Raw genomic sequence first — 27,118 nt, forward strand, 5'->3', positions numbered from 1 at the left:
GCAGGCTCCAGGCTCAAAGAGCTAATGGGGCGGTCAGTGTGATGCCTCCCTAGCTGGGTTTCAAGGGTCACTTCTCTGTGCCGGGAAGGAGCTGTCCCAGTGGGAGCCCATCCCAGCACACCTCCCAGCTGCCTCCAGGAATCTGGCAGGGAAGCAACACAGAGCTGAGCAGCAGTGCTTCAGGTTGGTCCAGTTTCTTCCCTGGATTCCATCTGTGGTTGCCACACAGCTAACAGGGAGTGAGCTAAGCAGGCAGGCAGGCCTGACGGACGGACGGACAGACTCCCCATTTGGAACAGTCACCACTCCGTTGGGTTGGCTGGCATCCACAGCCCAAGAGTGAGCAGGAAGGGCGAACCACCCTTGGTAGTTCGCCATGGGTACTGGGAGGTGGCAGTGACCCAGAGCTCCTGGCAGAGAGAAGAGGCCATGGAAGGGAGACCACCGTGCCTGGTAAGTCAACAGAGGAGGAGAAGCAGGGGCCTTGATGTGGTGTGGAGGTCATAGGGTGGGGGGCGGAGACGGATTGAAACAGGGCAACAGCCTGGAGGTGGGGGGAGGTGGACTTGAGCCTTGTCCTGAGCATCCCAGCTGGGCAAAAAGACCTCACTTGTGGGGCTGACAAAACAGACAAGGCTGCTCCCCCCATCCTGATACTTCCTTGTTTTCTAAGTGTTGGGAATCCCTTCCTCGCAGCCTCAGCACCACCAGCTGGCATCCTGGGGCAGTTGCTGGGGATATGAAGTTGAAAACCAGATACTGCCCAGCCCTACTTGTTTTCTTAGCCCAATGTGCAATATTCTTTGCAAGCTCTTCTTCCTAAGACTGAACCTCAAGCTCCCTTCGTTACCAAAGCCCTTTGCTCCTTACAGTATCCTGGGGGAGGTGCTGCGCAATCTCCCCACCCCCTACTACTTTCTGGCAACTTTTCAGACCTGCCAGACCAGGAGCCAAAGCATCCTGGTGCTCTCCTCTGCCCCCTTTTCATGTTTGGTCAACAGCCACTGTTTGGTCAACAGCCACTGTTTTCCTCTTCCCGGAGCTGAATAATCAGGATTGCTGCTGCGGGTGGTGGTAAAAATGCAGGACTTCAGGGTAGCTGTCCTGAGGCTGGTGTGGTGCTTGCAGATGGTTTGGGGCAGCTGCAAGGAGAACCCCAAGGTGCTTGCATTGGTAGGTGGGCCTCATGGATGGGGGCTTCTTCCCCCTGCCTCCCAATTAGACCAAAGGATGTGGGTGGGGGTCTGTGCCAAATATCTAATTGCCCTCTTTCTGCTGTGACCAGGGGTGCAAGCAATTCACACCCTTTTTTAGGAGGAGGGAAGCAGTTCAGCCTGGGTGTGTGTCCATGTCTGCTTATATATATTTAGCCCCACAACTCAGTGGAAGCCTCTGCACACTGACTTCATGTTGCTCAGCACCTTTTAGGATCAGCCCAAAGATCCTAGACCTGAAAATCCACCAGAACTTCAAGTATTGATGCACAGGAAACAGGTCTTTGGAAGCTGTGCTGACAGTCAGAAGGCAGTTTCTATCTGGCCCTCTGACAAAAGCTTAGAAATCAGAAAGGTCTGGCTGTGCCTCCTTTGCCTTGAGGAGGAACTATTTCCCCTTGGAGAAATAGCCAGTTCCCTGTTCTTCTGCCTCTTCTTTGACATGAGGGCTGCCTTTCCCTATACATTACATTGATGACTGAGAAGCCCCCTTGGAGCTCGTCAGGACCCAACCAAAGCTTGCATTGGGGCCAAAAAGGAGATGGGATGACACAGGAGGTCTGGGGCTGGGTCCCTCGGCCATTTCATTTCCCCTTAAAAACAGTAATGGGAGAGAGACCCTACAAACTGAATTGCAGCAGTGACATAGGAGTGTGGGAGTGAAACCTTCTCCTCCCTCTCATTTCACCACCCACAACACCAGGCTTATAAGCCCCACAGCAGGACTAGCAGCAGCTTGTGGAAAAGATGATGGTGATCCAGTTAATAAGGTTGTTAGTGAATCAGAGAGAGAGAATTTTCCACCTGGTTGTGACATGATGGCCCAGCAGCATTCCATGGCCCTGGGAGGCATCTCTGCATTTAGAAAAGTGCCAGGTTGGAACTGGGATCATCGTTTCTCAGTCACTGCTGGTCACCTGCTCCCTGCACTACCAGAGTTGCTGCAGGGCCAAGGGGTAGAATTGCAGATCGTTTCGGCTGGGGGCACATGTTGGAGTCATTCAGCAAAATCCCTGAATCTGAATCCTGACCTGGATAACTGAGCTTTCTGCCCCAAGAATGAGTTTCAAAGCTTTACTGCAGAACAGTCTTAAAAGTAGTTACATATAAACATTACTAAGAACAGAATACAAAGTAACACATTGCACTCACTACATTAAACTTTTATATTTCTAACAGCATGAACAGAACAGCCCATAAGCCTCCCGGCCTAGGAAGTCAAATGACAGCAGAGGGCCAATTGGGTGCCACTGTCAGCTATAAATACTCCCAGATCTGCTTCCTCTGTCTTGACAACTTGGCCTTGAGTGAGCCTACGGGGTCCTGACCCTGTGTGAGTAGACATTTCTGACTTTGGACTCTTCCAGATGACCTGTACATGAAGCATCTATTTGCCCTGGTTTGTTTGCATAAAGCTAATGCAGTTGTTAGACTACTGTTAGATCCACGCAATCCATTGAAAGTACCCTTACAACACTTTAACAGCCATGGCTTCCCTCAAAGAATCCTGGGAACTGTAGTTTGCTAAGGGTGTGGGCTTCATAGGTCCACCATCCTTAACAAACTACAATCCCCAGGATTCTCCAAGACTGTTAAAGTGATATAAGAGTATTTTGAATAGATGATGTGGATGTAGACTTAGTCTGGTTTTTATTGAGCCTTCCCTATGATTTGTTATACAACAGCTGGCATTTATCCTGAATTCATCCTAATTCGCTTGCAGGGTGTCTCTACATTCAATCACCCCACATTTCCAGTGCTTTTCACTGTCACTTTCCAAACTGCAAAATTTTTGATGCTTTCTAGAAGTGGATTTTCTGTGCTAGAATGAGAGCCCTTTAATTCACGTTAACTGTGCAAACCGAAAGTTCCCATACACATTTGGTTTTTTTTGTTTTTTTTAAATAGTTTTATTATTTAAAATCAACAAAGCAACAAATACACACTTACATATAAAAAGGAGTAATAAGGTGGGGAGAATAATAAGGGAGGGGGAAAAGAATCAGCAATACAATAAAGAAGATCGATAAAAAAAGAAGAAAAAAGAGAAAAAAAGAGAAAGAAAAAAGAGGGCAGAAAAAAAACCCTTATTCTTCCAATATTTCGTCAAAACTTATCCTCACAGGTTTACAGAACAAATAAGAATACAAAACAAATACACTCATCACGTCTACATATAGATACTTCCTGTCCCTTTTGTTGCACACTTTTCTATATCTTATGTTTCACAGGCTTATATTAATGATATCTCTTTTTCCTCCTCATTATTATTCTAATCCTTTCTGTTTCTCTCAAGCATCATTCAATGTCCATGAGTAGAGAGCTATTTGGGTAATATGTTTTAAGATAATTCTTATACACTCTCCACTCTTTCACTGTCTTTTGTACGGGTATATCTCTCATTGAATCTGTCAACCATGCCATCCTAATATAGTTTAACATTTGTGTTTGCCAGTCTATTACTGTGGGCAGCGTCTCGCTCTTCCAATTTTTAGCTACCAAGATTCTAGCAGCGGTCACAGCGTATAGGCATAAAGATCTTATTTCCTTATTTATTTCCGATGGTAGGATATTTAAAAGGAACATTTCAGGCATTTTTTTAAATGTTATATTAAACATTTTCTTTTGTTCTTCATATATCTTGTTCCAGTATTCTTTTATATTTTTGCAGGACCACCACATGTGGTAGTGCGTGCCATCTTCTTTCTTGCACCTCCAGCACCTCGGACTTATACCCCCATACATTTTAGCCAGCTTACATGGTGTTAAATGCCAACGGTATATCATTTTCATACAATTTTCTCTTAGGTTGAAACATGCTGTAAATTTTAGATCTTTCTCCCACAATCTCTCCCACTGATCTATGTTGATGTTATAACCCAAGTCTTGGGCCCATTTAATCATTGGGGTTTTAGTTTGCTCCTCGATCGTCTCCCATTCTAAAAGATAGTCGTCGTACAGTTCCCATACACATTTGAATCCCTCCTGGAAAAAGTAACAGGCTGGAGGCACCCCAGGCTTCTTGCTCAAGAGACCTGCCTGCCTTTGCCCACAAGGAAGACAGTAGCAAGCAGATGCAAATAATTGGTTCTTGGCTATTAATAGGTGTGTTCCCAAAGCAAAGGTTGGAGCAGCCACTGCCTTTCCAGGGAAGGAAGTGCATGAACTGAAGTACCCAATCCCCCCTCCCTTGGTTGCTCAAACAGATACTAATGATTGACTCAACAAGGTGGCCTCATTGAGGGGGAGCCATCTTCAGGAACTAGATCCACACACACAGGTCACACCAGAATCGATCAGGTGACTTCTTTGCAAAGATGCCCTGTGTTCCCATCCCGTGAAGAAGCAGCTTAAGAAAACATTTCTGGAGGTCCCTGTGCAGCCTGGACTCCTGGCCAATAGAACAGGGCTGGTCTGGGACATTTTGCATCTTGGTCCAAAATGCCCCATCCCACTCCCTCCCTCTCCTCCAGAACTGTGCCCTACCCCTACCTCCATGGGGGGAATGTTCACAGCAAAGGAGGGGGCAGTGGGGGCATGGCAGCATTGGAGGAGACGGGCCAGGTTCTTCTTGGGCACGGATCTGCTGTCTGAGGCAACTGCCTCACCAGGGCCAGATTAAGACCTTTAGAGGCCCTAAGCACTTAAAAGATTTTGGTGCCCCCATATATATCTAATTCAAAATATAAACAATAATAAACCATAAAATTTAATTTAATTTTTCAAAATGAAACCTACAGCGAGATAGAAAATAATGTTTATTTTTGTACACTTCCACTTTATTTATATATTTTTTTGGGGGGGTATTCTCCTACTTTTTTTCTAATTGCAAAGTCTTTGATCAGATCCTCAAAACCAATCTTACACAACACATCTGCTTCTATACTTAGTAGAGATAAGGAATCCAGCCTGCCTTGTTGCATAGTCATTCTGTTGGGATTTTTAAATATACTTCAAGTGAGAAAATGAATGCTCAGCTGGATAATTTATGACCATTAATGCTAAAAATCTGGCAATGGTGGTGCCTCCCCCTTCCCTTGATGCCCTAAGCATGTGCTTATTTTGCTTAATGGTTAATCCAGCCCTGCCCCTCACCTCACTTTGTGGGCAGGCAGGTCCTGCAATGGAGGCATCTCTGCTTTGATGCTTCTCTACTAGCCTTCAAGGTCAGACCTACTAAAAATGGTGGGATTTCTCCATTGCTATTGATGAACATTAAGAGCTGAGCATAGGAAGCTGAGTATATGTCAGAACATTCAGTATTCTATACACTGATTGGCAGTGCAGAATTACAGACAGTGGACAATCCTAGCCCCACCTGGAGATGCCAGAGATTGAAGCTGGGACCTTCTCCAACATGAGTGAGGCCTCAGTCATGTTGACCTTTGGCTCCTTCAGAGAAATAGCTATTATCCGAAACCCTTTTCAGAACCCTTTATTCAGTCTGAACCCTTTTTACCTGCAGGAAACTCCAACCGTGCATCATGCCAACCTGAATCCCAGCCCTTGTGCCCCATCATCTGTCCTGCCCATCGTGGCCCAACCTCCCCCACCAGAAGAGACCATTCGAGGAGTTGCCTTCAGACCCTACCCTACAGACTCCAGACTGGGTCCTGTGCCCTGCATGGCTCGTGAGAGCTCAAGGGGTAAGATGGAGGGTGGGGTGGGGGAGAATGAAGCCACCTGATGGAAGGTGGAGGAGTCTGGATGGTATATCCCAGGCAGGACTGGCAGAGTCAAGAACATCTGCACCTTTCAAGGAAGAAATGAGCACAGTCAGGGGGTGGAAAGAAGCAGGTCTCCCCAAGAATGAGAAACCTATTTGGCCTACAGAAATTAATACAGAAACAAAGACTGTAAATCCTGCTTTCCTGACAGTGGATTGGTGTAAAGATTTTAAAACAGTGCTAGTCAAGACGAGTTTGTCTTTTAAAAAAAAGCTTGCAAAATGTCTTCTTGGAAAATCTCATTCTGTTGTACAGGAGAGATGAGTGAAAAGCTTAACATATATTTTGGGCTCTGCTTGCCCCTTAGACTATTGAAATTTCTTGATTAGTAATTGTGGGTAGAAGGAGGGACACCATATCTTTGTTGAATATTGTAAAAGGAGTTCTACATTTAAATTTACAAATGATAAGGGAGGAATGGTCCAGGCTTTAGCCAAAGGAGACAAATTAATTTAGCATGATGCTCCTTGCAACTCAGTTTTGCTTGGACATGTGAGTCTGGTTTTCTGTAATGGAGTCTCTCTCCCCAAATTTCCTTCTGTGGTGCAGACTTAACCATAGCAAAGCTGGATGTTTTTAGGGGTACTTCATAATTGTAACCAATCTGGGTTTTTTTCTTTCTCCAACCACAGCCTCCTCCACTCCAACATTCAAGGCGTCTTGGAGGATGGGCCAGAAGAGGTTGGCCCTCATTGTCTGCATCTCAATCCTCATTGTGCTTCTGGTGGCCCTCATTCTGCTATGTGAGTCCTTCTCCTCTCGTTTGTGGTGGGGAAGGAACGTGTCTCTGCTCTTCCTTCATTCCTGGGAATGAACATCCTGCTCATAGCTGCCAAGTTATCCCTTTTTTAAAGGGATTTTCCCGTATGCTGAATAGGCTTCCTCGCGAGAAAAGGGAAAACTTGGCAGCTATGATCCTGCTTGAAGAAGAGGGCAGATCTCATACAATTTTAAAAAATATCCCTGAATATATTTTCCCTCAAATTCATATTGGGGCAATCAAAATATTACAAAACAGAGTGCGAGCTTTTGAGATCTCCAGACCTGAGGCTAGATGGCAAACGAACTGGGGGAGAGAGAACTTTTTGGGCTCATGTTGAAGCTATGGAGTCTCCATCTGGCTGCAGTCTTAAAACAGAGTGGGGGAAGGATGGAGAAGACATTCAAGTGAGGTTGTTTTAGGTGCTAGGCACTCTGTCTGGGGATTATGGGAGATGTAGTCTGAAATATCTGGATTTTGCCAGATGGGGGAGGTTGTTTTGGTATGTGTTTGTGTGTAGAAGTTTCTGTTCTCTCTCTCCTGGGGTGCTGTTTGGGTGTGAGAGTAAATAACTAATCTCTTTCTAACTAATCACAGTATGACAAGGAGGGACTGAGCCAGAAACCAAATACTTGGCTGAGGGGCCTGTACAGGTGAAACTCGGAAAATTAGAATATCGTCGAAAAGTGCTTTTATTTCAGTAATGCTACTTATTATTTTCTATTTTTTCTTTTAATTTTTACAAATGCTTTCTTTTGGAAATTCCACAGTAATAAAACAAATAGTTACAATAATACAAAAATAAACATCGCTATTACATTTCATTAATTACATTCCATTTATAATTGACCCGCCTAACGACAAATAATTACAATTACAACAAATAAAGGCTTGATGTATCTAGCTTTGCATGTCATGTATCTATCTCATATATTGGTTTCACCTTTTAAGTTGCATTACTGAAATAAATGCACTTTTCGATGATATTCTAATTTTTCAAGTTTCACCTGTATGTGCTGCAGCATCAGAAGACACACAACAACCCAAACGTCATCTCGCCTTCCTTCTGCTGCAGGGCAGGAAACATGACAGATACCCTGGTGGGTGGGTAAATTTGGCCCTTGGGGTTCTTCCATCTGTTTTGAAGAGCTGAGAGTCCTGTGGCTCATGGGAGGGCCCTGCTGTCCCTTACACCTGCATGAGTTCTTCTTCCTTGCTCCTCTTTCACGTTCTTCAAACTATGTACCCACCATACGTTTGAAGTACATGACCTCCCCCAAAGAATTATGGGAACTGTAGTTTGTTAATGGTTCTGGGCATTGTAGCTCTGCGGGAATAAACTAAAGTTCACAGGATTCTTTGGGGGAAGTCATGTGTTTTAAATGTATGGTGTGTATACACAGCCCAAGAGGCTTACCTGTTGCGATTTTAAAATGAGGAAGCAACGCAAAGGCAACTAGCAGTTTGAACAGGCAAATAAATGCAAATGACATGGTGTTACTGGCTGCCCCATTTTTCAGGATTCTGACTCTGACAAGCCTGTCTTGAGAACTCCCCGCCCAGTTTTAGATGTGACCTGGATTCATGGCTCCTCCCTTCCTTTGAAAATTGGCTGAGAGCCCACATTTCCTCACAAGGACACACTGGCTGGAGCCTTCTTCTCTTTCTCTTCTGTTTCGGAGTCAACAATTGGGAAGGGAGATGAGAGAAGTTGGGGGAGCAGCTGCAGGCCAGGCTCTCTTTCCGTGGCATTCATCCCATCCTCCTTCTGCTGGATGGTCACAAGTGGGTGGCTCCTAAGGTTGCCCATTTGTTGATCTTCTCAGTAAGTTATGCATGCTGTGGCAACTGACTTTCCATGCTTCAGAGGGTCCCACACTTGTTCTGTGCGCACACCCCACTGTGAGTCCCAGCTGCAAAAAAAAGCCTTGGCCAAAGGCGATCCACACTTGTATAGATTATGCTTTTGTTTCCTTCACCTATATTTTTAAGCAGAATTTTCTGCAAGCTAATGAACATGGGAGGAGCACAAGGATAGCATTGGGGGAACTTCCAGTATTGGATACAGTAAATGCCAGTTGCTGGGAATTAGAAGGGGAGAGAGGACTGCCGTGGCTCTCAGATCCTGCATAAAGTTGACCGTTGCCATAGACCGGTTGGGCCTTGGGCCTGATGCAGCTGCAGGGCTCTTTTCACCTTCCCAATTACCTTTTGATGATTTTATCACGCAGGTGCCCTGTTGTTGTTTTTTAAAATGAACCGAGTGTGGTCAGCATCTAATATAGAAGCACTTTTGGTGTCATTTAGTTTATGAGGGATCGTCATGCTCACTTTGACCACAACTCAGTGTGTGGGAAGAGTGTCCTCGTTATCCTCGGGAGGTCACGAGGATCACGAAGGGCAGCAGCCCTGACAAGGGAGGCGGTGTTTTCTGAAGGCTTGGAATTCCCTTTAGGGCATAACAGCTTCCCTCTGCTGGTTGCTGGAGCTTTCCTGACACCTGGTGGACAAAGAACACGGGCGCGTAAACCCAGATAAACTTCGAAGCCGAGACAATCTGTCAAATGCAGCTCAGCTAAAAGAAAAGGCGGTGGGAATCATTAATCTCTCTCCCCCTCTCTCTCCGCCCCTCGCAGTCTTGTTCTGGCGCTCTGGCACCGGCATCGTCTACAAGGAGCCGGCCGAGAAATGCGACAGCCACGCGGTGCGCTGCAATGGGGTCGCCGAATGCTCTCAGCGGAGCGACGAGCTGGACTGCGGTAATGCCTTCCCCGGGGGTGCGAAGGGAGGGTTGGGGGGGCGACCTGGGGAGCCGGGGCCGGGCAAGTGCTCGCCGGGTCGGGAAAGGAGGCCTCGGCCGGGTCGCCTGCTTACTCCGGCGAGCAAGGCGCTCGAAGCGTTGCCACCGCAGGGCTAAGTCTTCCTCCTCCTCTTCTTCCTCGTGGTCCTCACTGGCTCCTCCTCTCCGGCTCTGCAGTGCGCTTCGCCGGGAACGAGTCCTTTCTCCAGGTCTACTCGGGGCCCCAGAAGCGGTGGCTGCCCGTGTGCAGCAAAGACTGGACAGATGATTTATCCAGGAAGACCTGCCAGCAACTCGGATTCATCAAGTAAGTCCTGGATGGGGGCGGCGTGCCCCAGCAAGCAGGCAGGCAGGCAGGAGCGCAGACCAGCAGGCAACCCTCCTCCTCTTCGGGCAGTTTCCAGAACATCTGCCGCCAGGCGCCTCCTCGCTGCCACCCCACAGGGAGGGTGTGTGGCTTACCTGCTTCTCCCAGCAAAAAAGGAGATCAAAGGGTCGCTGCCTTATGAGGAATGGTTGAAGGAGCTGGGTATGTTTAGCCTGGAAAGGCGGAGCAAGTTCGTTTCTTCCTGCTCTGGAAGGTAGGACTCGAACCAATGGCTTCAAGTTACAAGAAAGGAGATTCCAACTAAGCATATGGAAAAACTTTCTGACAGTAAGAGCTGTTCGACAGTGGAACAGTCTCCCTCCGGAGGTGGTGGAGTCTCCTTCCTTGGAGGTTTTTAAGCAGAGGCTGGATGACCCTGGATGCTTCAGTTGAGATTCCTGCACTGCAGGGGTTTGGACTAGATGACCCTCGGGGTCCCTTCCATCTCTACAATTCTGTGATTCTGTGTGGGCCCCCCCTCTCTCAGGCAGTGGAGGCCCAGGTGGGGGTGACATCCCTCTGCTGCCCTCAGAGGCAGCCCCTGCTAGACACCCCTCCACCTTCCATCTCATCCACATGTGCCCCTTCCACTGCCTCTGTTTAGTACAAACACATGCTGGGGCTGCCCCAAGATAGGCCTTGTGCCCTAAAGGTCGGCTCTTGCATCCTGAACACGGCCTCCTTTGTCTCCCCAGTGCCTCTCTAACAGATTATGCCCCTCTCTCGTGGTCTGGGAACAGCTTCACAGCCGGAGAAATGAACAGCACAATCCAGCAGAGCCTCAGCAGGTAAGGGAGCAAGGGGTGGCCTTTGGAAAGGGGAGAGGGCAGCCCTTTCCTCCTATCAGTGAGATTCTGGGACAGGGTAGCAGCCCCTTGCTAAGCTTGGTAGGCTGTTATTGATTGCCCCTTTGTAGACTGGCGGTGGGGCTGCACTGGCCCCTCTCCAATCCTGGGGCCTGCCAGGGCCAGCCCAGGAGATGTTCGTGCCTGAGGCAAAGGTCTAGATATTGCAACTCCCACCCTCCATCCCCACCCCATTTCTGATACAGAATCCAACCAAACTGGCTGTTGAATCTTCTTTCAACACTGGAGAAGAGGCCATGCCCTCTACTGCACCTGAGGGCAGGAAGTGAGCTTAGGGGATGCAGAACTGACTCTGTGGTACACACAGCTCTTTCTCCACCAGCTCATTGCCACTTGCCAGCATCTGCCGCTTGAGTCAGGTGTGTCCCCATACTAAATGATAGGACTGGCTCTGCTATTGTCGTAAACAAACTGTGACAGATCCCAGTGACTATTTCTAGAACAGGTATCCCCAAACTAAGGCCCGGGGGCCGGATGCGGCCCAATCGCCTTCTAAATCCGGCCTGCGGACGGTCTGGGAATCAGCATGTTTTTACATGAGTAGAATGTGTCCTTTTATTTAAAATGCATCTCTGCGTTATTTGTGGGGCATAGGAATCCGTTCATATCCCCCCCCCAAAAAATATAGTCCGGCCCCCCCACAAGGTCTGAGGGACAGTGGACTGGCCCCCTGCTGAAAAAGTTTGCTGACCCCTGTTCTAGAAGCTTGTATTAGGGGGCATGGTTTGACTAAAATTTGGGTGAGTCAGGGGATGGGGCTTGTAGATTTCATTAAATGCATCTACACACACACACCGCACACACATAATTTAAGCATTGCATTGGGTGGGGGGAGAGGGATTACTAGAATGAGTACGATTCCAGCTTCTTCCCTCTCTTGCTTGCCTAGCCAGAATGCCAAGGGCTGCATCCTTCCATTGCCACAAATCCACCCCAAATCCAGGTATCCTTAGATCTTCCTGCCATACAACAAATCATGCAATCCTGGATGGGCCTCTTCCTGCAGGGAAGTTCAGTACAAGAGTACCCTCTAGTTGAAGGTGTCCCAACTGGGTTGCAATCATACTTCGACATGGAACCCGCAGGCCATACACTGCCTTGCTGCATGTGCAGGATGGTGTTGGTGCAGCGAGGCAAAATATTGATGCCCACACCTTCCTTCCCAAAGCTAGGAAAGTGTTAACTAGCCTTTAAGGAGTTTGGAGGACTCTAGGACCCTGTCGGAGCTCTCACCCTTCCTTTACAAAGTCCAGTGACTCACTTAACTGGCTTTGGGAAGGCAGTGCAAGGGCTGGGTGTGTGGGGGTCAAATGTTGCAGAGGGTGCCAAATAAGGCCTTGAGGGCCACATATTGGATCACCCTGCTATAGTGGAAAGTATCAAGGAAAAACACCCCACCGTCCCCCACTGTCCAAGACCCTGGACAGCTGCTTGGCTACGTGAATGAATGTACTGATCTGGTCTGGTCTAGGGCACCTTCCTGTGTGTTGGTTCCAGACTTCCCGTCATGCTTAACCATCAATTCTTCATGACTAACTTAAGTCCCATGATCTTCCTTGGGTCTATTCTACATGTGTCTGGAATCTGAATCTAACCCTAAATTACATGATTTCTGTGTGGTTATCATATATAGTCTTCTGTTATTTTTGAAAATTGTTTAAATGGTGTGTGTGTGTGTGTGTGTACAGAAAGATCCCTCAGATTTGTGTCTCTCTCAGGCCACATTACAAAGATGTTGTTAGCTGGAGCTGTGAATTTCACAGGAGATCAGTTTACCATGTGCTTCCTGACTTGGTGCTATCTGCTATGCAAAATTATTCAAGGCATTACTTCCCTTTAAAGAACATAATCCCTAACATCAAAGGAGCTGTGAGAGATGAGACTTTTCACACCTTAAAATGTGTGAGTTCCAGAACATAAATTAACAATTATTGCTTAACTGAGTGTTTTGTTGACCCCCACCTCCCAATACAGGGGAGGCAATTTGTTGGCTAGAGTCTGCCCCTCTGAACTGCAATGAGGAAATGGCCATTACAGGGCTCACCTGATACATATTGGAGCATGTGAGGTTGCCATCCCACAACTCTTATAAATGTGCTTTATTTAGCTAAGAACTAGAAATGGCAAAAGAGCTCCAGCTAAGTCTGCCAGGTTTATTATATGTTGACTGGGGCCCCTTAACCTTCGAAAAGTCTGGTTTAAGAGAGTCAGGGTGTTATGTACTGAGCTGAATCCTAGAACAATAGGATTCAGAATCAGCGGGAGCTACCCAATCCAACTCCAGGTGGAAGTGAATCCGCAACCTGATTGGCCTGCTGGAGCAGCCAATCAGGCGGCTGGCAGAAGCGAATCTGCTACCTGATTGGCCTGTAGGAGCAGCCAATCAGGCTGCAGGCAGAAGTCAATCCACAATATAATTGGCCCACAGGTGTAGCCCTGAAGTAGCCAATCACGCAAGGCCCATTGTGTAAATAATGTATATAAGCAGATGGTTTTGGGAAAAGAGCCATTCTTCTTCTCCTCTTCTCCTTGATGACTATGAGCTGAATAAAGAGCATGAAATTCACTCTCGACTCCGAGTACATTTCACTGGCGACGAGGATGGGATCCTGCTGAGCTGACCGCCACCACGCACTGCACCGCAGCACCGCCACCTGCTGCACCGCTGCATCGCACTGTGCATCCAGGCTTCAGCTCCAGGACCCAAGGAACCCAGAATGGCAACCGACAGCAGCTTCTCGCCATTCAAACCAGCATCAGGAGACTGGGAAGGGTACGCCGCCCGTTTCAACTTCCTCCTGCAAGCGAAAGAAGTCACCAACGATGCCATGAAGAGGGCGACATTCTTCAGCGTCTGTGGAGAGGAGACGTTTGAAATCGCCCGGGCTCTCCTTGCACCTAGAGATGTCGCTACCGTCTCTTACAAAACAATAATGGAACGGCTGAAGGAGCACTTCTCACCACAGCCCTCGGTGGTAGCTTGCCGAAATGCCTTCTACGCAAAGCGGCAAGCCCCGGGGGAAACCATAACTGGGTTTGTGACCTCCCTCCGCCAAGCCGCCCGGCTATGCAACTTCTCAGAGTTGGAGAACATGCTTCGTGACCGCCTCGTCGGTGGCCTGAGGGACGAGATGTTGCAACGACGCCTCTACGCCAAAAAAGACCTCACGTTCCAGATTGCTCTGGAGGAAGCCCTGGCAACCGAAGCCGCCGAGAGGTCAACGCAAGAGGCACGACCGGCCCCGCCATCCCAACCGAGGGTCTACCACGAAGACCTCACCGACGAATCCGAATCTGACAGGGAGGAAGTACACCGAGTACAGCGGCGCACTCAAGCAGCACACACACCACAGCAGCCTCGACGAGAAGGAGGGAACTGTGCAAGCTGCGGGGAGAACCACGAGAGGAGGACCTGTCGTTTCCGCAACGCAGAGTGCAGGCAGTGCAGAAAATTGGGACACATCGCCCGGGTGTGTCGGGCTCGACTCACCCGTCGACAAGCATCAGATGACCGACCCAGGAGCCCCAGGTCACACGGCACCATGCACCAAGGCAACTCGACGGAGATCACGGACTACCAGGTATTCCAGTTGCCCCATCCCAGCACAGAGAAAATTTATATAGAGGTACAGATAGAGGGAGCCCCATGCCGCATGGAGCTGGACACGGGTTCAACTCTATCCATAATCTCGGCCCGAACATTAAGGGAACTGTGCCCTAATGGGGGTCCCAAACTAAGGCCGGCCCCATTCACCCTCCGGGACTTCCAGAAACGTAAGGTCCCTACAATGGGGGTGGGGACCTTCAGGGTGCAATATCGAGGGCGAAAGCAACAATTGGACTTGCTGGTAGTTAAGGGCCCCTACGTTAGCTTACTGGGACTGGCATGGTTTGGACCTCTGGGGCTAGCCGTTACCGGGGTGAACCGCACTAGCTTACAAGTGGACGTGGACGCCATATGCAAAGAGTTTCCAGGGGTTTTCGATGGGGCACTGGGACGATATACAGGACCCCCCATTGCCCTACAGCTAGACCCCGCTGTACGACCCATCAGGCACAAGGCCCGCCGGGTCCCGTTCGCCCTGAAACCCCGCATAGACGAGGAATTGGACCGGCTCGTGGAGCAAGGAGTACTGGAGCCGGTGCCCAACGCCCCCTGGGAAACTCCAATTGTCACACCCGTCAAGCCTAACGGTTCGGTCCGCATCTGTGCAGACTACAAATGCACCATAAACAAGGCTCTCACGGCCCATGCATACCCAGTGCCAGTGGTCAGCCATGTCCTCGCCACCCTGGCTGGGTCAAAAATCTTTGGCAAACTGGACTTGGCCCAAGCGTATCAACAGTTGCCTGTGGACGAAGCCACAGCAGAGGCTCAGACGATTGTGACGCACAGAGGGGCATTCAGAGTAAAGCGGCTGCAATTTGGCGTTAGCGTGGCACCAGGCATATTCCAGAATCTAATGGACTCTCTCCTTAAAGGGATTCCTGGCGTCACCCCTTTCTTCGATGATGTACTGATCGCCGGGCCCACACCAGAGGAATTTGAGGACCGCCTCCGCTCCGTCCTGCACCGTTTCCAGACGGCGGGCCTCAAGGTGAAGCGGGAAAAGTGTTTACTGGGAGTGCCGCAGGTGGACTTTCTGGGATTTAAGGTGGACGCAGAAGGGGTCCATCCAACCGGTGACAAGGTACGGGCCATTTGTGAGGCCCCAGCGCCCAAGAGCAAGCCCGAACTTCAGTCATTCTTGGGACTATTGAACTTTTACCATGCCTTCCTTCCCCATAAGGCAGCGGTAGCGGAGCCCCTACACAGACTCCTAGATAAAAGGGCCCCTTGGGTGTGGGGCCAGCGACAAAGGGCCGCATTCCAGGCAGTCAAGGACTTGCTCGTCTCGAACTCGGTCTTGGCACACTTCGACGAGAGGCTGCCAGTGGTGCTGGCATGCGCCGCCTCTCCCTATGGCATCGGCGCTGTCCTGGGACACCAACTCCCGGATGGAAGAGAGGTGCCGGTGGCATACTTCTCCCAGACGCTTGCTGCAGCCGAACGAAACTACTCACAGATTGACAAGGAGGGTCTGGCAATCGTGAAGGGCGTAAAAAAATTCCATGATTTCTTGTACGGGCGGCCCTTTACCATAGTGACTGACCACAAGCCGTTGCTTGGCCTGTTTGCCCCCGAGAAGCAGACCCCCCAAGTGTTGTCTCCACGTGTCCTCAGGTGGTCAATTTTCCTTGCCGGCTACCAGTATGCACTAATCCACCGCCCTGGGAAGGCGATGGGCCACGCAGACGCCCTCAGCAGGCTACCACTACCAGAAACAGGCCCCGACCCAGCGCCTGCGCAAGAGGTTATGACCCTGGAGCTGCTTCCCGACCGACCCATTCAGGCACAAGAAGTTGCGCACCATTCCACAAAAGATAGGGTCATCTCCCGGGTCCTGGACTGGGTGTGGCGAGGATGGCCCAGCAGCAGCCCCGGGCCAGAATTCGCTGGCTACACAAACCGCAAACATGAACTGTCGGCCCACAAGGGGTGCCTGTTATGGGGAAGCAGGGTTGTTGTTCCCCAGCCCCTCCGCAAAAGGGTCCTCACAGCCCTACACGAGACACACCCAGGGGTAGTGAGGATGAAGGCCCTTGCCAGGAGTTATGTGTGGTGGCCGGGGATTGACAGAGAGATAGAGGCCTGGGTCCAACACTGCCAGACCTGCCAAGAATCCCGCCCGGATCCCCCAAGGGCCCCAGTCCAGCCCTGGAAGTCCGCCCGACATCCATGGTCACGCTTGCACGTGGACTTCGCTGGCCCCTTCCAGGGAAAAACATTCTTCATAGTGGTGGATTCCTACACCAAATGGCTGGAGGTCGCACTGGTACCGTCCACTTCTACGGCGGCAGCCATCCGGGTACTACGTAAGCTTTTTGCAACCCACGGGCTCCCTGACACCCTCGTCTCGGACAATGGAACCGCATTCACGTCAGAGGAGTTCCAGACCTTCACAGCGCAGAACGCCATCCGCCACATCCGCTCAGCACCATTCCACCCTGCCACCAATGGCCAAGCGGAGCGCATGGTGCGGACCACCAAGGACAGCCTCCGCCGCATGACACAAGGGGACTGGGAATACCGCCTTGCCGCATTTCTTCTAGCACAGCACAGCACCCCAAGCACAACGACGGGCCGGAGCCCAGCTGAACTACTAATGGGCCGGCGCCTTGCTACTAGACTGGACCGACTTCACCCCGACAGAGCTCAGGATGAGGTAGTGGTGGGGAAAGGCAGGAACCCCCGGACATTTGTGGCCCAGGACGCAGTGTACGCAAAGAATTTTGGGGCAGGCCCAGCATGGGTACCCGCCACAGTCACCAAGGTGACCGGTCCCGTGTCGTACGAGGTACTAACGGAAGGGGGGCAATGTTGGCGCCGCCACTGCGACCAGCTACGGCGACGATTCCCAGGAGGAACCCGGGAGGAGAGCGGGACAGAGGGGTCCCAAGGGGACAGCAGGGCAGTGAGGCCTGTAGAGCGAGAGGGGTGGGCAGGGGAAGCAGAAGCAGTAGGCACAGAGGGGCGCCCCGAGGCTGGAAGGACACCGGAACCAGAGCCACAACCTAGTGGTTCAGTGGCGCCAGACCAGACAGCCCCGGAACACGAGCCAGAACCAGAACCCCTGACCAAGGAACACCCCAGGCCACAACGCACACGGAGGCGGCCAGCAGACCTTGGGGACTACAAATGCAACTTCCCGGGCAGGACTGGAACTTAGAGGGGAGGGGTGTTATGTACTGAGCTGAATCCTAGAACAATAGGATTCAGAATCAGCGGGAGCTACCCAATCCAACTCCAGGTGGAAGTGAATCCGCAACCTGATTGGCCTGCTGGAGCAGCCAATCAGGCGGCTGGCAGAAGCGAATCTGCTACCTGATTGGCCTGTAGGAGCAGCCAATCAGGCTGCAGGCAGAAGTCAATCCACAATATAATTGGCCCACAGGTGTAGCCCTGAAGTAGCCAATCACGCAAGGCCCATTGTGTAAATAATGTATATAAGCAGATGGTTTTGGGAAAAGAGCCATTCTTCTTCTCCTCTTCTCCTTGATGACTATGAGCTGAATAAAGAGCATGAAATTCACTCTCGACTCCGAGTACATTTCACAGTGGAACCATGAAAAATGCTGAGAAGCGAGGTGGCTCAAATCCTCCCTTAGCCAAGGAGGCCTTGAGAAAGCCACTGTCTCTTAAAAATGGTCAAAGGCCTGGAAACAATGCCTTATGAGGAACGGCTTAGGGGACTGGGTATGTTTAGCCTGGAGAAGAGAAGGTTAAGGGGTGATATGATAGCCATGTTCAAATATATAAAAGGATGTCATATAGAGGAGGGTGAAAGGTTGTTTTCTGCTGCTCCAGAGAAGCGGACACGGAGCAATGGATTCAAACTACAAGAAAGAAGATTCCACCTAAACATTAGGAAGAACTTCCTGACAGTAAGAGCTGTTCGACAGTGGAATTTGCTGCCAAGAAGTGTGGTGGAGTCTCCTTCTTTGGAGGTCTTTAAGCAGAGGCTTGACAGACATATGTCAAGAATGCTTTGATGGTGTTTCCTGCTTGGCAGGGGGTTGGACTGGATGGCCCTTGTGGTCTCTTCCAACTCTATGATTCTATGATTAATCTGCTGGGAGGATAACACAAAGTTGGGGAAACTCACCTGATGGATGAGGCACTCCTTTCTCCCCTTGGCATCGGCCTTTGCCTGGGCACTGTTTGGATCATTGATTCCCTGGACTGTCTAGCACAGGGATGGAGATCCCTTTCCATGCCTGTTCCAGCCAAGCCTGCTTATTCTTGGCACACAGGTGCTCAGAAAGCCCATTTGTGGTTCAGGAGGAATGTGGTCCTTCCTGGCACATGTGTAAGTTGGGTGGCTGGCTGGCTCCTGGAGACATGATCCTACCGCACCTCGATTCTCTTAGCCAGGAGGTCACATTGTGTTGACTCTGCAGCCTGCTGGACCCATCCTCTGAAACCTAACAGAGTCTGTTTTCATCTCTCCTAAAGGTCCCAATGTGGTACTGGAAAGTATGTTTCCCTCCGATGCACAAGTAAGGAGACTTTGCTATTATATAGGTGGGAGGTGGGTGGGTAGGTGGGTAGGGTCCCCTCCTGGATCTCATGTTATTTCCATTGCTATACCCAAGAGACTGAGCTGTGAGCTACCCTGAAGTGATCCCTGCCTGACCATACATTGCCCAGTCCCTTTATTATTTATTTATTTATTTATTTATTTATTTATTTATACCCTGCCCATCTAGCTGCGTATCCCCCACCACTCTGGGCGGCTTCCAACAAACACCAAAATACATTAAAATATCACAGATTAAAAACTTCCCTAAACAGGGCTGCCTTTAGGTGTTTTCTAAATGTCAGGTAGTTGTTTATCTCCTTGACCTCCGATGGGAGGGCGTTCCACAGGGCAGGTGCCACTACCGAAAAGGCCCTCTGCCTGGTTCCCTGTAGCTTTGCTTCTCATAGTGAGGGAACCGCCAGAAGGCCCTCGGCGCTGGATCTCAGTGTCCGGGCTAAACGATGGGGGTGGAGACGCTCCTTCAGGTATACAGGACCGAGGCCATTTAGGGCTTTAAAGGTCAGCACCAACACTTTGAATTGTGCTCGGAAACGTACTGGAAACACAGAAGCATCATGGGCCCAGCACAGCAGAGATGTGTGAGTGAGAAATAGGAGCCTCAAGTGGTGGATGGTCTATTAGGGCAAATGGGGCATTGCCCCACTCACCTTGGTCACCCTCACCACCTACTTATGTATCTGTCTTCTCATATGCAGCCCAGAGAGTGGGCCTGGCTTTGAGCTTCCTCCTCCTTGGTCTCCGTGTTGCTATTGTGAAACTCATCTGGGAGGGGGAGGGGGATGGAGACAAAACTAGCATCCATTGCTCTGCCTCTCTGCCTGTCATTGTCTCCATCTACTGCTTCCCAGTCCCAGGAAAGTCCCTGCATGGGCCAAGAGAGGGGAAGAGAATGCCATGGGAGTGGCACATCACTAGAGAGGAGAGGGCAGGAGGGGAAGAGTTAAAGGAAGCTTTGGGTGATGCAACGGAACTGTGCAATGCCAGATCTCAGCATGGCATATTTTGGGCACAAGCTCTCCTGGGGCACAAGAGTTCTCTGCTTGCCCTTCCAATGCTACAATTCTATGATTCTTGGATGTCTTCTCTCCCTGTAGACTGCGGACAAACAATGTCTGGCCGCATTGTTGAAGGCAACGAAACAACAATCAACAAGTGGCCTTGGCAAGTGAGCCTGCACTATGGGTCGATTCATATCTGTGGAGGGACCATCATTGACCCACAGTGGGTCCTCACAGCAGCTCACTGCTTCTTCATGTAAGTGGCATCCCTGGCCAAAACTTGCGAGGTGGGGGCTGGGTTGGAGGGTTGCATCAGCAGGGGGAAATTGACCTTCTGGGTTTCCACTGTGGCTACGTGTAGTTCTGAAGGATACCATGGCAGGCTGGAAGGAAGTCCAGGAGGTCCAGGAAGGAAGTGAGTGGACCATCTGCTCTGTCATCCCATCCCTGATGCCTACTCCACCTGTTATTGCAAGGCAGGAGATGCCATGGCCACTTCCCTGGACAGGTCACCCCACTCCACTCTCTTCCTCATCCCCCCCCCGGTTTGCTTGCAGCTTCCTCCCAACTGCAACGTAAGCCCCACCAGCCCCTGCCCTGTCCTTTTTGGCCCCTGCCTCCCCTCCATGCCTCTCTTTCTGATAAAGTAGCTGCATCACCTGGCACCCGGTCCTGATCCAAAGCACATTCTCCCTCTCACATGCACCCCTGTCACACATAATTTATGTTCTGAGCACACGTTCCTGCTGAGGAAGATGGCTTTGGGCAAAAGCAGAAGTGACTCTGCCCTAACTTGTGTGGCATTTCATCCTTTGGGCCTCTAAGGAATAGTGTGAAGATCCTGGACCAGTGGAAGGTGTATGCTGGGGCCTCAAACCTGAAGCACCTGCCTACCGCGGGCATCCCTGTTTCACACATCATCATCAATGCCAAATACGATGATGATCATGATGACTTTGACATTGCGCTGCTGAAGCTCTCGAGGCCTCTGACCTTATCAGGTAAAGCTCCCCAACTGTATGCTGCCACATCTCACCTCCCTGCCTTCCTGGTGCTGAGGTCCCTTGGTGAAACAAGTCCACAGCCTCCCCCTCAAGGGGAAACTAATCTCTCTCTCTTTCTGCTTCAGCCAATGTCCGCCCAGCCTGCCTCCCCATGTTTGATCAGAAGTTCAAGCCTGGGAGGACCTGCTACATCACAGGCTATGGCAAGACAAACGAGAATGAAGGTAAATTGGGGTGGGGGTTCTTCATCTGATGGGTTGTAGAACTGCAGCTTGAGGGGTGCAGAGGACGCCAAGCCAGCTGCAGAGCAAACTCCAACAGGAGGTGCTGGTGTGCCCAGGAGAGCTCCTTCATCTCATCATGGTCTGCTTATTTCAGAGAATACATCGCCAAAGTTGCGGGAGGCAGAGGTGAAGATAATTGACTACAGACTCTGCAACAGCCAGAATGTCTATGACCACTACCTGACCCCACAGATGATGTGTGCTGGGTACTTGAAAGGGGGAAGAGATGCTTGCCAGGTGAGAATGGTATTTTGCTGAAAGAAGGCAAGGGGGTGTGATTTCAAGAGTACCCATGGGCCCTCAGGTTGGTCATCCCCCATCCTCTTCTCACTGGTGCCAGGAGTCAAGTGCCAAATGCCATGGGGCTGAGGTGGGTGCACTGAGCACCAAGTGGAGTGCTTTGACCAGAGGTGTCAAGCGTGGAGAGTACCCTTCTCCCTTCTGTAGCTTCACAGATAAGAATTAACAAGCAGTTGATAGATTTATAGTCCTTTTATTACAGCATCATGTTGCAAGCACAAACACGCAACTCTCTGCAAGGAGATCAGTTGCCTACTCTGAATCGAATTTCCGCAGCAAGGAGCACACCAATGGGAAGTTCCTCCCCCTCTCTGCCTCCTTTGTTCTCTGTGCGGACCTTCAAGTCTGTGGGGAGGAGGGGTCTCTCACACACTCAATTGATGTGTCTCCCAGCTGTCCCCTCCCTTTTGGATCTCTTGTCATTATCTCGTAGCTGGGTAACTCCTCCCTAAGCTGTTTAGCTTCTGTGTCTGTGTCTGCCTCTCTCTCTGCTTCTGAAAATGCTGGAGGCAGGGGGTGGGGTGAATATTCCCCCTCCTCTTCTGTGATGAGCGATCTTCCTGCGACTGCATTCCCCAATCTTCAGATCCAGACCATTCCCTGACATGAGGTGTCCCTAAGAGGCTGTGCTTTCTGGGGATGGAGGGCTCAATAAATTACAAGTCCTGTCCAGCTCTTTAAAATGTTGGGACAGGTGATCTACCTGCTGTGTTGCCATGAGGAGAGGTTATGCCCAGGGCACACATCCTGTCATAAACTCTAGGCCTGCGGTGGAAAGTCCCCCTTTGTGGTGCCTTCATGGGCCTTGCTCACAAGCCACTGTGGCCGACATCTCCTGGGGGACCCAAATGTCAGGTGGCTTCTGCTCCACCCCTCTCCAGCCTCTGGTTCCATCTTGCCCCACTGACCTTCTCTCTCTGCCCCAGGGTGACAGTGGAGGCCCCCTGGTCTGTAATGACAGCTCCCGTTGGTACTTGGCTGGCATCACTAGTTGGGGGACTGGCTGTGGCCAGAAGAACAAGCCTGGTGTCTACACGAAGGTCACAAAGCTGCTTAGCTGGATTTACAGCAAAATGGAGGTAAGGGAGCATGTGAGGAGCCTGCTGGGGCCCGGCTGACTTATTTTAGCTTAGGAGACTGGCAGGCAGACCACAGGTGGAGAGGTGCTGGAAATGTTTCTTCAATGCTCTGCTAAAAGATCAGAGGTTTGTCCAGCAAACATACCTCTTAGTGGGAGGGAAGCACATCCTTGATTCATTGCAACTTCTACGTCATATTATGGGGACAGGTCTGAAATAGCTAGTGCCAAAGCCATTCTTCACCCACCTTCTGTCCTACAAATGTGGACAGACATGGGCGTAGTCAGGATTTTTTTTAGAGGGGGTGGGCATTATGTTGGGGGCAGAACTGAGTTATTGGCAACACAATTGGTCAGTTAAGTATTTTTAATTGATTAAATTGATTTTAATAATAATTAATTGATTTAGGGTGGGGCAGCTGCCCCCCTGGCTATGCCCATGTGGACAGAAACTTATATTTGCAACTGAATGCATCTCCTTTTCATTGCCCTGAAGAAGATGCCCTGGGGAGTTCAAAAGTGTGGGAGTGTTGTGGATAGTAGGAGAGGATATATTGATTAAATATTATCCTTCCTCACTCATGCTAGTGAGTCAGTAGCAGAGTACATTCCCCAGTATGTTGCAGGAAGCAAGTTGGTAGATTCATTTGAATCTCTTTACTTAAGCAATCCAATCTGACTTGTCCAGATTGGGTTTGTTCCTGGTAAATACCCTTTGTTACCTCTTAGAAGGAATAAAGACACAACAGTCTTTTCTTAAAAGTAACAAGAAGTTTACTTACATTCAGTTCACAGGATGATCCTGAAGACAGGCTTTAGCTATTAGTTACAGAACAGTGTTTGAGTTCATCCCATATGAGAATGAGCCCATGTGCTGCTGGCTGAGAGCCAGCACACAGCAAAAGCATCAAGATGGAATAAAACAAAGAAGAAGAAAGAGGAAGGTGGCTGCGTGACCAACCCTTTTATGGGGTCTCCAAGGGTCATTCTCATCTACCTGGTCACATGCAGGGGGAGGATGCTCCAGACCAGGTATGACAGGAAGTCCTCCTGGCTGGAGCAACATCCCCATGTGTCCACTCTGGGCAAACAGGAAGTGTTGTACTTGACTGCTTATGTTAGATCTCATAAAAGCTTGCACATTCCAGAGTAGCAGAAGTTCAGTCTGGCAGCAGGTGCCCCTTTCTCGCTTTCCCCCAGTTGTGGGGATGAAGCAGCTGCTTTCCGTGGGCTCATTTCATTCCTTCCTTCATTCCTTCCATTCCAGAGCCAGAGCCAGACTGACTGAGAAAAGAAGGGCCTCTTCTGCACCCAGCACCACATCTGTCTTCCCATGGAAAGGTCCTCATGGAGGCTGGGGTGGCCAGATGCATTGTCCTGCTCATGGGCCATCAGGATGACTGTGTGGCAAAGGACAACCTTTTCCCCTCCCTTCTTCTGGTACTTCTGGGCTGCTGCTGCTGTCAGTGCCTCTTGGACTCTGGCTTGTGCCTCTGGGGGCTGATGCAACTGATGTTGGGCCTGCAATGGAGCATTTGGGAGGAGTGTGGAGTGTGATTATGTCCTCCCCAGAGAAGCAGCTGCGCTCAAGCTCTGGAACTGCTCTTGGGATCAGGTTGCATTGGCTAAAAGGGAACAGACCACTTCTCAGTGTTTAAAGTCGCCTGTTTGTGCAGTTTGGACCAGGAATGGATTGGATAGGTCCTTGCACTTGGAAATAGGGCAGAAGAGGAGCCCTTGTGGCATCTTTGGCTGCTGCATCTCTGCCTCCTTTGCATTTTAGAATCAGTCTGGCTACATCACAAGACCTTGGAAGCTAAGCCCACCTACCCACTCAGCCTCCCTCACTGGGAAGTCCTCAGGGCACAGCTAAGAAACGCTTCAGCCTTAGATATATCCATGCCACTGACCCACTCTGGGGAACTGGGCCCCACCAGTGATCCTATGTGGGGAGAGTGGCAAGCTGCAGAAGGGTGCCTCTCAGTCCCCAAACTGTGGCACTCTGTCGTGGGAATAAGCCTCTTCTCTGCCCTTCTCCAACCCTTTTAAACAACACACCCCTGTAGGAGGAACTGCCTCCTTTGCTCTGGCACAATGGCTTCCTATGGGGCATTTCCATTTGCAATGTCAAGTGAGATGCAGGCCATTGGTCTACCTCGCTCTGTACTGTCTGCTTGACTGGCAGTAGTAATAGCCCCACCTCCTGAAACTTCAGGTGTGGCATTTTCTTAGCCAGGCCCCCTGGAACTTCCACCTACAGCATGTGAAGCAGGTGCTCTGCCACTTAGTTATGACCTCTCCCTTTGAGGTAGACCATGGTAGCGAAGCTGCCTTCTTATAGTGCAGAGAGTTTCTTATCTGTGTCTGCTGCCAGTAGCCAAGCGCCCAGCCACCAACTGTGTATGATTTGCCTATTGGCAAAGGCAGCTGTTTTGCCACATCAGCGTCATAGTTCTTCGAGCAGAAATGCGCATAATCGGTATGTGGCAATAATAAGTTTTCTAACAGGAGATGCAGTGGCATAGCGTGGAGGGGGCACAGGAGCGGTCGTCCTGGGTGCATAACTGTTAGGGTGTGCTTTCATCACTGGGCTCTGTTGACTGTCTCCTCTATGCAAACGAGGAGTGACCTCTCCAGACAACAAAACAGCTCTTCTTATCTCTGCAGCTGAGATCTCTTGGGTGATGCATGTGGACGGCATTAGGCAGCTGAATGTGCATGTGTACTCCACCTGTTTCCCTCCCATCCCTCATGTGGTCCTGGGCACTAGCAACCCATGCTATGCCACTGAGGTGGTGTGAAGAGGAGCCAGCTTTAGTACTGTGCCTGCCCCAAAGAACCGGGGCTGTTAGGGGGCTCCTCATGCAGCAACATGTATTCAGTGCTCTTTAAAGACCACACCCCATGCCACAATTGCCTCTAATGTTTATACACATTTCAACATTAGCCTGATAGTAACTGTTGGGCAATTATTTCTCCAGAAATCGCATTTCTGTAACTCCTGGGTTTAGACTTTGTCCTGATGTTGGAGGGAGAGCCATTTCTCCTGATCTTAGGGCGCAGGATGATGTACAGGGTGACCTTCTTGCCCATCAAATACAAAACCCAGGGCTTTCCAGATACATCTGGGTGCTCACAAGCAGAGCTTGATGATTAGCCCCCTGCATCTGGTTCTACCGGTAGGAGGTAAGTTCCTCTCACTACAAAGGCTCAACCTAGCTGTTCGGGGAAACAACTGTAGATAGACCTCTCCTCCACAGGGTTGCCTGATCCTCATTTAAAGCCACCCAAGCTGGTGGTTTTTGCCACTTCTTGTGAAAATGAATTATATTATTTAATTATGTGTTGTTTGAGGAAATTCTTTTGCTTGTCCTCTCAATCATTTACATTGTATAAACCAGAGTTCTGGGCTTTGCATTTGAAAAATGCTCTCCTGGTCGGTTTACACTTCATCCTATAGATGGACAATCCATTAACCAGAGGTGTCTTTCCTGCAAGCAGCTTCCTCCCCAAGAGACTGCATCCCCCCCCCACTCCCTACAGAAGCCAAACAATTACTGGGGTAGGCTCCTAAAAGACCATTCTCCAGCAGTGCAAGGTCAGCAGGATTCCTAGGCTTAGAAGCTGTTGGGCATCCATCTGGCAACCCTTAGAGCCACCTGTTTTTTTAAAGGAAGAAGAGGGGGAGGCAATGAATGCCCCCAAGGAAGGGAGGGCAAGTAGGATGTGCAGGGAGAGGAAACACCCTCCTGGTATTCTTGGACTCCAACTCCCATCAGCCTGTCAGGCAGCCCAATGGTCAGGGAGGAGCAACAACAAGTTCACCGCCCCTCTGCTAGAGGTAGTGTGTGGCTGTGTGTGATGTTGACGCACCTTGGTCTTGAATGCAAATCTCGAAAGAGCCTGGTCAGGAACAGGGAAGCCAATCAGCTCAGGATTTGCCCAGTTGATGCAGCAGCAGTTGTACTAGCCCCCAAAGGGCCTATGCATTTTCCACATTGGTACGCATTGCTTCAATATTGAGCTGCCAGAGCTCAGCACCTGCTGCTCCTGCTCGGCCCCTAGAAAGCTGCTACAGCTGGACAGCAGGGAGTGGGCAAGGCAGGGCCTCCTGTTTCTCTTCTTGGGGAAGAGGCGGAGAATCGCATTGTCTTCTGTCCCCGACGGAAAACCAGGCTGCCTTACTGGAGACATGTAAAACCAAGCTGCGCTGCTGGAGACTCTTCTCCTGCCTTGAGAGTTGACCAGCTTTCCCGACGGTTAAAAAGGTAAAGGTAAAGGGACCCCTGACCATTAGGTCCAGTCGTGACCGACTCTGGGGTTGCGCGCTCATCTCGCATTATTGGCCGAAGGAGCCGGCGTACAGCTTCCAGGTCATGTGACCAGCATGACAAAGCCGCTTCTGGCAAACCAGAGCAGCACATGGAAACGCCGTTTACCTTCCCGCTATAGCGGTACCTATTTATCTACTTGCATTTTGATGTGCTTTCGAACTGCTAGGTTGGCAGGAGCTGGGTCGGGACCAAGCAACGGGAGCTCACCCCGTCACAGGGATTCGAACCGCCGACCTTCTGAT

General features: G+C 50.2%; 1 protein-coding gene across 3 annotated transcripts; it reads left to right on the forward strand.

Moving 5' to 3' along the window:
- TMPRSS13 (transmembrane serine protease 13) lies at positions 1 to 25,881 on the forward strand. 3 transcript variants are annotated; one of them, XM_060283041.1, is made up of 14 exons: positions 1 to 453; positions 2,394 to 2,547; positions 5,680 to 5,860; positions 6,574 to 6,684; positions 9,338 to 9,460; positions 9,679 to 9,808; positions 10,564 to 10,656; positions 18,791 to 18,834; positions 19,973 to 20,132; positions 20,702 to 20,877; positions 21,006 to 21,104; positions 21,259 to 21,401; positions 22,391 to 22,543; positions 23,810 to 25,881. In XM_060283041.1, exons 3-14 carry the CDS (start codon positions 5,839 to 5,841, stop codon positions 23,828 to 23,830), a joined length of 1,275 nt encoding a protein of 424 aa, XP_060139024.1. In that variant the 5' UTR covers positions 1 to 453; positions 2,394 to 2,547; positions 5,680 to 5,838; the 3' UTR covers positions 23,831 to 25,881. The 3 variants fall into 3 exon arrangements, with proteins under 3 accessions (XP_060139024.1, XP_034994909.1, XP_060139023.1); XM_035139018.2 differs by lacking the exon at positions 2,394 to 2,547; XM_060283040.1 differs by lacking the exons at positions 1 to 453; positions 2,394 to 2,547; positions 5,680 to 5,860; ... (7 more) ...; positions 22,391 to 22,543; positions 23,810 to 25,881 and adding an exon at positions 13,847 to 17,000 and having other exon boundaries at positions 19,973 to 20,136.
- Positions 25,882 to 27,118: the final 1,237 nt, after the last annotated feature.

Source organism: Zootoca vivipara, chromosome 15 (genome assembly GCF_963506605.1).
Source record: "Zootoca vivipara chromosome 15, rZooViv1.1, whole genome shotgun sequence".
NCBI classification, from domain to species: Eukaryota; Metazoa; Chordata; class Lepidosauria; order Squamata; family Lacertidae; genus Zootoca; species Zootoca vivipara.